This window comes from Carex rostrata, chromosome 20, assembly GCF_964058835.1.
Source record: "Carex rostrata chromosome 20, lpCarRost1.2, whole genome shotgun sequence".
In the NCBI taxonomy this organism is placed as follows: Eukaryota; Viridiplantae; Streptophyta; class Magnoliopsida; order Poales; family Cyperaceae; genus Carex; species Carex rostrata.
The window spans coordinates 621,627-630,868 of NC_135937.1; the positions used below are offsets into that span (position 1 = coordinate 621,627).

At 34.6% G+C, this 9,242-nt stretch overlaps 2 protein-coding genes across 8 annotated transcripts; one reads left to right on the forward strand and one right to left on the reverse strand.

The window, feature by feature from the left end:
- The first annotated feature begins 1,936 nt into the window (after positions 1 to 1,936).
- LOC144572702 (uncharacterized) lies at positions 1,937 to 6,207 on the forward strand. Of its 7 annotated transcripts, none has more exons than XR_013517788.1 (12): positions 1,938 to 2,167; positions 2,277 to 2,344; positions 2,448 to 2,688; positions 2,936 to 3,139; positions 3,544 to 3,951; positions 4,200 to 4,454; positions 4,577 to 4,888; positions 4,978 to 5,059; positions 5,218 to 5,284; positions 5,372 to 5,679; positions 5,866 to 5,926; positions 6,024 to 6,104. XR_013517788.1 is itself a non-coding variant. In XM_078322365.1 (12 exons), the coding sequence occupies exons 1-12, from the start codon at positions 2,068 to 2,070 to the stop codon at positions 6,197 to 6,199; spliced, it is 2,148 nt and encodes a 715-aa protein (XP_078178491.1). In that variant the 5' UTR covers positions 1,941 to 2,067; the 3' UTR covers positions 6,200 to 6,207. The 7 variants fall into 7 exon arrangements, 5 of the variants coding, with proteins under 5 accessions (XP_078178491.1, XP_078178488.1, XP_078178492.1 ...); XM_078322365.1 differs by having other exon boundaries at positions 1,941 to 2,167; positions 4,206 to 4,454; positions 5,372 to 5,551; positions 6,024 to 6,207; XM_078322362.1 differs by having other exon boundaries at positions 1,942 to 2,167; positions 5,372 to 5,551; positions 6,024 to 6,207.
- A 979-nt stretch (positions 6,208 to 7,186) lies between these two features.
- LOC144572837 (large ribosomal subunit protein eL24-like) lies at positions 7,187 to 8,778 on the reverse strand. Its single transcript, XM_078322511.1, has 5 exons — positions 8,652 to 8,778; positions 8,408 to 8,483; positions 8,223 to 8,324; positions 7,677 to 7,825; positions 7,187 to 7,519 (listed from the first exon to the last, which is right to left on the reverse strand). Exons 1-5 carry the CDS (start codon positions 8,660 to 8,662, stop codon positions 7,369 to 7,371), a joined length of 489 nt encoding a protein of 162 aa, XP_078178637.1. The 5' UTR covers positions 8,663 to 8,778; the 3' UTR covers positions 7,187 to 7,368.
- Between the last annotated feature and the right edge of the window lie 464 nt (positions 8,779 to 9,242).

Below are 9,242 nucleotides of genomic sequence, written 5' to 3' on the forward strand. Positions count from 1 at the left end.
GTATTGAAGTTTTAGCTCTCTCAAAAAGGAAGATCTCAATAACACATAATAAGTGCTTTTTTAAATTTAGAAGCGGCGTGCTTAAATATGAAGTTAGAGTATTAACTCTATTTATAGAGGGAGCTCCAGATCTAGGTATTTGAACTAATTCGTTAAGTACGGTAAACTTTCGTTCGAACGGATAATTCAAATGTATTTTAGTTTAGGGTTTTCGCATTTTTTAAATTTATACTAATCGTTCAGTACGTTTATGTCCATACTGAACGGATAGTATATTTTATTCCAATTCTGTGTAAACTTTAGTAGCGTACAATACAGACAATATCCGTTCAGAACGGAGTGAAACTGGGAATCCCTAAATGCTACAGAACTATTCTGTTTCGAACGGTTGTCAAACGGAATAAATCTTCTGTACGACAATGCTTCATTATATGAAATGTTTCGTACTGCAATGCTTCATTATACAAAATGTTCCGTACTGCAATGCTTCATTATCCGTTCGGTACCATTAAGTACAGTATGTACTGAAAGGCTTGCTTCCGTACCGAACATATAATATCTGAAATCAACAATCTCAAATATACTTTATTTTTCTATTTGATATTACAATTTATGATCTTAATTTTCATAAAGTCTTATTGATTACTTTGGTTGTTCAAACTCACTCATACAATGAAATCGTTAAATACAATCATTGTATGTTTTGCAAATTAGTCAAACAAAATAATTAGAAGCAACACATTATAGAAATTAATTAATTAATTAATTAAGATCACTTATTGAATTTGTAACATGAGCGAGGTTATTTTTCTTTAATCTATCCTTGAACAAAAAAGTTATCTAAAACCAACCTTGGTTTTAGTTTATGAATGGATATTAATTTGGTGTTAATTTTATGAATTTGTAGATTGTTATGGGCACAATGAAATTAACCTCTCTTTGTCTCTCTTTGTATTACAGCTGGTAGGAAGCCTTTTCCACTCTCTTACATGCGGACTCCAAGTCCCAACCGTGTTTGGTCTCTATTAATTTCTCTGAACCTGTGGCTGTGAGTTGCAAAACCCTGAACGCTGAACCCCAAATTTAGGAGATTTGCAACCGACATTTTTATTTTTACTCCATTAAAAAAATATTTTAATAATAATAACTAAAGTTTAAAAACAATTTTAAAAATATCCCACCTGTGAAATTTTTCCAGAGGCTGGAATTTTAATTCAAATTTTTTTTTTATTATAAAACAAAAATTTGTTTTTATTTTTTTGTATTGAAATATTAGAAATGTTGGATATATTTGTTTGAAAATAGATGAAATACAATATAATTTGATTAATTAGAAAGACTGTAACAAATAACCCGGATCAATATTTTTCAGGACGGATTTTTCGCGGCTGTAAGAAAAATTAATATATTTTTTTATGTGTTATTGGAAAAAAATAAAAATGCTTAGATTATGAGTTATTGATCCCGGTTCAAAAGTCACTTCTATGTAATCTAGAAAATATTGTGATCCTTCTAGGACATTTAATTTATGAAAAGTTGTATCTATTTTTGAAAAAAAATAAAAACTTTAAGTTATTTAATAATTATTATTCAAAAAGAATTCTCAAAATAGATACAACTTTTTATAAATTAAATGTCCTAAAAGGATCACAATATTTTCTAGATTACATAGAAGTGACTTTTGAACCGGAATCAATAACTCAGAATCTAAGCATTTTTATTTTTTTCCAATAACACATAAAGAAATATATTAATTTTTCTTACAGCCGCGAAAAATCCGACCTGAAAAATATTGATCCGGGTTATTTGTTATAGTCTTTCTAATAAATCAAATTATCCAACATTCTAATATTTCAATATAAAAAAAAAAAAAAAAAAAAATTGGAATTAATATTTTTTTAATGGGGGTAAAAATAAAAATGTCGGGATTTGCAACCCTGAACGCTGAACCCTTAATTCTCGTTGGGAGCCGCCGCTTCATATCGCATCGCCCTCCCTGCTCCCTCCCTCCCTGCTCCTGCTCCTGCTCCAATCAATCGACTCGACGACTCTGCCCAAAGAAGGCTGATGGCGAGGCCAGGTCTTGTCCCGCTTTTTGTTGATACCTCTCTCCACACTCATCTGGCCATAGCTGTCTCTCCCAATGACACCGTTGCCTCTGTTAAAAGTGCCCACTTCTTCTTCTTCTCACAATCTCTCTACTCATTACAAACAAACAATTTCACTCTCTGAATCTCTAACAAGAAACTTGTGTTGTGTTGTGTTGTGTTCATCAGGAAAGTTTGCAAGTGAGCATGGATTATGCTTCCCTGAAGTTGGAAGAATCGATATAGAGGCTCTTATTGTGGGTCATATTTCTGTTATTTTATTTTACCTTTTAAGCTCTGCTGTAGATTTCTTTTGGTTTAATTTATATACATGTGGCCTGGCCTGGCCTTGCCTTGCAGACACGCTGGCAAGGAAAAGAGTACCGCTTGTCGGAAACCATGTCCATCCCTGTTGTCCTTCAGATGGAGGGGGGCTGTTTTCTCAAAGCTTTGGTGGCAACTCAACTGCAGCCTCATACTGAAATAACTACTTTGAAGAAGAAGCGCAAGAGAAATATTGCATCTTTTGAAGATACTACTACTATTACTACTACCCTAAGACCAACAGAATCGAGTAGAGGAGGAGGAGAAGAGTTTCAAGGTAGACACATTCAAGAGGAATTAGATGGTCATAAATTGATTTAATCGCTCTTATAGACTTATGTTAACTTTCCTTGAGAAATCAAATTAAGTGTACAACTTAATACTTGGTCATATATGCTCATTTAAATTTTGTAATCAGATCATAATCTCTAAGGTGAATTGAATACATTTCCTTTCCTACTATAGATTACATGCCACCTTTAAAACATAAAACTGAGAATAGAAATTCAGCTAAATCGATTTAGTGACAGGTCATGGTGAAAATCGACCATCAAATGATAGCTATTGTGATGCCAAGAAGGGAGAATCTAGAAAAGCAGAGAGGAATGATGCTAGTATAGCAGTTTGTGAAGCTGAATATATTAAAGAAGCACCTCTCTGCTTGGAGAAAGCGAAAGACATATTTCGAAAGAAGTCCAGGCATGATTCCAAGTCCCCAGAAATTCCAGGTAAAAAATTGTTATGAACTACAATTGCTCTAAAAATCACAGGTTTTTTTTTTGAACCGGATACAACCAAAAGCCTAAAACAGCATTTTGAATTGCCTGTCTGTGGTTGTTATGCAAATTCTAAGCACTGACCGGTAATGAAATTTTACATCAAAAGTTAGGTATTGGTTTTTACCAATTTGACTTTTGCCCAGATCCCATTTAAAGCTTAATTAAGCTTTAGACACAATACCTTTTGATTTCTGCAATCCTATTACAATTAATACACCCAAATTCAACCAAATTGATGAGTAAAACCAAATTTCTGATCAAGGAAGGGATGAAGATGAGTAATGAGATGCGATTAAAGATGCTAATAAACCAAAGTGTGTGTGTGTGTGTGTGTGTGTGTGTGTGTGGTGTAGAAGGACCAGCAAAGAAGAAAGCTAAAAATGATGATGCAAACAAGAAAGTAGTTAGAAAAGATGGCGACATAATTAAGAAGGATGGATCTTTGTTAGAGGTGACTCAAACAATTGATACAGTAGTTTTGACAGAGAAGAAAAAAAAGCAAAGGGATAGGACAAAGACAAAGGGCCCCTGTTCTGACCTTCCATCCGAGGTTAAGCATAAACCTCAGGTAGAAGACAGAAATCAAGTGCATCCTGACATTGATACTGATAACCAACCAGTTGTTTGCTTTGCTGGCCCAACTGAAGTTGTAAATACTTCTTTAAAAAAGAAGTGCAAGAGAAATGCATCTTCTGAAGATCCTACTACTCTAAGACTAACACCAACACAATCGAGGAAAGGAGGAGAAGAAGAGTTCCAAGGTACGTACACTCCATTCAAGAGGAATTAGATTAGATGGTAAACAAATTATTTAGTCATTCTTATAAAGTTAAGAACCTTAATTTCCTTGTGTACAACTTAATACCTGTTCATATATATGTGCTCATTTAAATTTTGTTACCAGATCAAAATCTCTCAAGTGAATTGAATACCTTTTCTGTCCTACTATAGGTATTACATAACTTTAAAATAGAAGACTGAGAATTGAAATTCTGCTAAATCAATTTAGTGACAGGCCATGGTGAAAATAAACAATTAAATGATAGCTATTGTGATGCCAAGAAGGGAAAATCTAGAAAAGCAGAAACTAATGAAGCTGAATATATTAAAGAAGCACCTCTCTTCTTGGCGAAAGAGAAGGACATATCTGGAAACAACTCCAGGCATGATTCTGAGTCCCCAGAAATTATTAAGCATAAACCTCAAGTAGAAGAAGATAGAAATCAAGTTTCACTTTCACACAAGGAGAAAACAGAGAAACCAGGTAGGTGATTACAAGGTCTTTCTTACCATACCAATCATCCCATTATATCTATATGGCTAACTATGAGCAAACAGGTGATACTTGTGTCTTGAATTAACATTTATATACCTTTTTACAAACAGGTGAAAAAGATACATGGAGTGGCAGTCATGAGGGAGGGAACACCAAAAAGAAAAGGGAAGGTGATAAAAAAGATATTATGTCATCATGCCATGAGTATAATCCAAAGGAAGCTGCCATTACTGAGATGGCCGCAGAGGTACAACTAGAAGCTGCTTCATCTACCTATAGTAATAATGTCGTTCTGTGCAAAGAATTGCTGCCACCATGCAAGAAAAATCTTCTAGTTCTTGATATTAATGGGATATTAGTTGATATTACTTCAGATTATAACTATCAACAATATCCAGATTTCAAGCTCAGCGGGAAATTAGGTAACTAAACAATTGTTACTCTTTAATTCTTATACTACATATTAATGTATTTACTTGGTGTTAATTTTCTTTTCTTCTATGTTTGTCAGGTTTCAAGAGGCCCTTCTGTGTTGATTTTCTCAAGTTTTGTTTCGCAAACTTTGAAGTTGGAGTTTGGTCATCAAGAAAGCAGTAAGTTCGATCTTTGAATTATATACATATGATATAGAAGCAGGTATGCGTTTTCTTGAAGCACCAGATCTATTGTGTTTCGGCTAGTCTCGATTTTCAACATAAGTTTGATCTTCCTTCTGATATATATATATTTTATTATTATTCTGATTCTGCAGGTATAATCTAGCGGAAGCTGTCCACCATCTTTTTGGAGAAATGAAAAACAAGCTATTATTTTGTTGGGTACGCAACATTTATATATGGTCTTCAGTTATATACGTTTTACATTCTCTTCCTTATATCACGTTTATTTGCCTTGATTACTCACAGGACCAATCAAAATGCACAGATACAAAGTTCGAAACCGTGGAAAAAAAGCCCTTGTTTTTTAAAGAATTAAACAAACTCTGGGAAAAGGTTGAAGCTAATTTGCCATGGGAAAAGGGGCGATTTACACCATCTAATACTCTTCTTGTTGATGATTCTCCTTGCAAGGCCTTGCGTAACCCTGTATGTTGCTTAACCTACAGCCCTTTATTTATTTATTTTATTTTTGGCATGTTTTTTACTTGCAGCAGCAGCTGAGAATCCCAAGAGCTTCATTTGATTTGCAATTTATCTCAACATCTTACTGAGTTGTAAGTTTATATAACCATTAGCATTAGCATGTGTTGGTTATTTACAAGATGTGAAAGTCAAGGATTAGTAAAGCAAAAATGATCACACTTGTGCATATATGTTCATGATTTCCAAACCTAGTATGAAGGATCAATTTGTCAATGTTTAGTAGTCTCTAATTATTACTTGTTAAATTTCTATTGCAGCCTTACACAGCGATTTTTCCATATCCATACACATTCTACAAGAAAGAGGACAATTCCTTGGGTTAGTTTGTTACTTGTTTCATTTGCAAAATAATAAATGTTAATACATGCATGATCTTACTGGTTAATTCTTATAATTGATAATTTGTTATGAGCAGGTAGAGGAGGAGAAATGAGGATATATTTAGAAAAAGTAGCTGCGGTTGAGAACATTCCAGAATTTGTGAAGGAAAACCCATTTGGGCAATCCGCTATTACACCACATCAGCACCCACAGTGGAATTATTACTACGGCATTCTTGAGGCTTTGAAAAGACTCGCTCCTGCTTTCTAACTGATACATGTTTTAACAGTTTTTGGTTGTGATTGGTTGATTGATTACAACTTAATAGGGGTTTAAGTTAAGTGTTTTGTGTAAGGTCATTTTGGGAATTGCAGTGGAATTATGGTTGGAAATGTGATAATCACAAGTGTAATGTTAACAGATGTATTTGATGTAAACAGTCAGATTGAATAGGAAGCCCATATTGGTCCATATTTGTGGCTTCCATACACAAAAATGCAGAGATGACAAATTAAAAGAGTCTCAAATTGCTTTCATGCGAAGTAATTACACCTTTTTCTACTGGAATCAAGTTTTTTGAGAATACAGTGCTAGCTTGCTCTAAACACCAAGATAACATTTTTTTTACAAAGCAGCAAGTAATAGGTAGACTAATACAATAAACGCATATTCAAAACAGCAAGATGTGGCAAATTTAGTATTGAAGAGATCTCCATATCAAATAATAAATCTGATCGAATTGATAATTCACAACCAATGTTTGTACTTTTTTAATAATGTATGAAGAAAATTGCTCCACGCCCAATACAAAAGCCACCCAAACCTATGTCACCACTGAGGCTTCCTTCTTATATCATATATATATATATATATATATGCTAGCTTTTCCTTATCTAGGAGAAAACGCAGAATGATATAAGCTACAAACCTTGACTTTTCTTTCGCGGTTAATATATAGTTAGTCACACAAGTTACACGTCTTTCTACTATGATTGAAACATTTCCAGTTATGTTCCGTTTATGTATAAGTTTATGGGAAAGTAGACAAAGAAAGCAAATAAACGATCAAAAAAGAACAAAAGATATAAAACATTGTTAGTCACTAGAGATTTTCAAAATTCCTCTACTGATTTCCTTGAAGCTTACTTTATTTTCAACATGCAAATTAGTTCTGTTCATTCATTTGAATATACAAGTAAAAAACCTTAATTTGTCAATTTGGGGATGAAGGGGGTGGGAGCAAAGACTCAAAAAGAACCAAAAACAAAATATGGTAAATTAAAATCAACACATTTATACCATAGCAAAATAGCAACAAAACTTTTGGCTGCAAGTCTGATGAAAATTCCGAAAACTATCAATACCTCAAACAAAAACACTAGATTAAACATTACTTTGTTCCACAGAAAAGGGAATTACAAAATCTAAACAGGGACGCTTCAGCGCTTGCCACCGCCACCACCAAGCTTGGGACCTTTGGTGGGCTTTGGTGCAGCACCTTTGGCAGTACCTTTTGAGGACTTGGCCAACATTTCTTGTTTCTTTGCCTTCTTCTCATCCTTCGTCTTCTTGATACGCTCCTTGATCTCACTATAATGGATACAGACAGAAATTCAAATCTTTAAACGTCTTGCAAAAGAAGCTTAATGAAAAAAATTTCACTATAATGGCAGTACCCAGCTTTTAATCAAATCCCAAAATGGTACAGCAATTATGAGAAGTTAATGAGAAGTTATGACAGACATACCGAAGAGCAGCCTCTCTGGCAGCATCCCTGACCTCAGGCTTCTCAGCCCTCTTCTTCTGGATGACCTCAAGAGTAGCCCCCACAATAGACCTTGAGTAGGGCTTCTTGGAAGCTCTGCGCCTCTTCTTCACTCCCTCAGCTTGGATATCCTGCAATTGCCAATTTTTAACCATTCATTTCTAGAAAGCAGCATTTAATTTAATTTACAATGGATACATCAAAATAAAGCAATAGCATTAGCATATTGATTTATAATTTAAACAGACAAACTTGCAGAGCATTTATTACTTGATGAATTAATTATATAAGAAAATTGACAAAATAGCAGCTACACCCAATATTACACAACATTAGCTCTTAACCCTGGTAAACCAATGCAACTATTGCAGTGCTGTGACACCATACAGCAAAAGGCAATACAAAAGACCGTCAAGGAGTTTACTCGTTATACACAATTTTAACCAGCATGTCCATACAGCAACACAGTAACCAACAACACAATATGAGCCAATGTGAATAATTTACAATAAATAATAAGAAATTTACCTTCTTGTGCTGCTTACGGTACATAGCAGTCCACGTGAGCTTGGCTGGCTTGAGCCTGTTGTGGAAGTACCGCTTGCATTTTGAGTTGGCGAACAAGAACACCTATCACCAAGTAAACTTAATTTCAGTACCAAAAAAAAAAAAACTAGCATTTTACATCCTACTAAACACATTGAAAAAATTACCTGGGAGTCGGCACGAACAAAACGAATACCCTTTCCAGGATAGATCTTCTGTCCACTGAAACGGCAAAGCTCTGTCCTGTAAACAAGTAACAGATACATAGAAAATACATTGGAAAACAAAATCAAGCCTCTAATTATGATTTTCCTAGCTGAATTTTAATAAAAGATATACAAACAATACAAATCCTAGCTCGGGATGAAAATGAAATCTACAAAAAAAAAAGAACAAGATCGAACAACTTACTTTAACACCATTTTCTCAGCCTTACGTTACCTTCACGTTTCTCCTGAAACTAATTGAATGAAAATTAAACTAAACTGAATGAAAATAAATTTAAGCATGAGCGAACGGGATCTACGGATCATTGATAACAGACCAAACATCTCTACAACGCAATCACAGAAAAGAAGTATATACTCGCTCTGGCTCTTTCCTTTCTTTGGTCAAGGTGGAGAAGGGCGGGTCCAATCCACGCTTCTGAAAGAAAAGAGAGACGGGGCAGGGCGGCTAGCTGGGTACCAAAACATGTACCAGGGAAAAGAAAAGAAAAGAAAAGAAAAGGAAAAAACAACTGGTACAGGTATAAGGAGCAAAAACCAAAACATGTACCAGTACTGAAGGGTACCAAAAACTAAACTTATCTCAATGTTAGTCAGAGTCAGGTATTTTATGAATTTGTAGATTGTTATGGGCACAATGAAATTAACCTCCCTTTGTCTCTCTTTGTATTACAGCGGGTAGGAAGCCTTTTCCACTCTCTTACATGCGGACCCCAAGTCCCAACCGTGTTTGGTCTCTATTAATTTCTCTGAACCTGTGACTGTGAGTTGCAAA

Coding starts and splice junctions, on each gene's coding strand:
- LOC144572702 (XM_078322362.1), top strand. CDS start 2,068: ATGGCGAGGCCAGGTCTTGTCCCGCTTTTTGTTGATACCTCTCTCCAC. Junction 2,168..2,276: donor CACCGTTGCCTCTGTTAAAA/GTGCCCACTTCT, acceptor TGTGTTCATCAG/GAAAGTTTGCAAGTGAGCAT. Junction 5,060..5,217: donor GTTTGGTCATCAAGAAAGCA/GTAAGTTCGATC, acceptor CTGATTCTGCAG/GTATAATCTAGCGGAAGCTG.
- LOC144572837 (XM_078322511.1), bottom strand. Junction 8,325..8,407: donor TTGTTCGTGCCGACTCCCAG/GTAATTTTTTCA, acceptor ACTTGGTGATAG/GTGTTCTTGTTCGCCAACTC. Junction 7,520..7,676: donor GCCAGAGAGGCTGCTCTTCG/GTATGTCTGTCA, acceptor TATCCATTATAG/TGAGATCAAGGAGCGTATCA.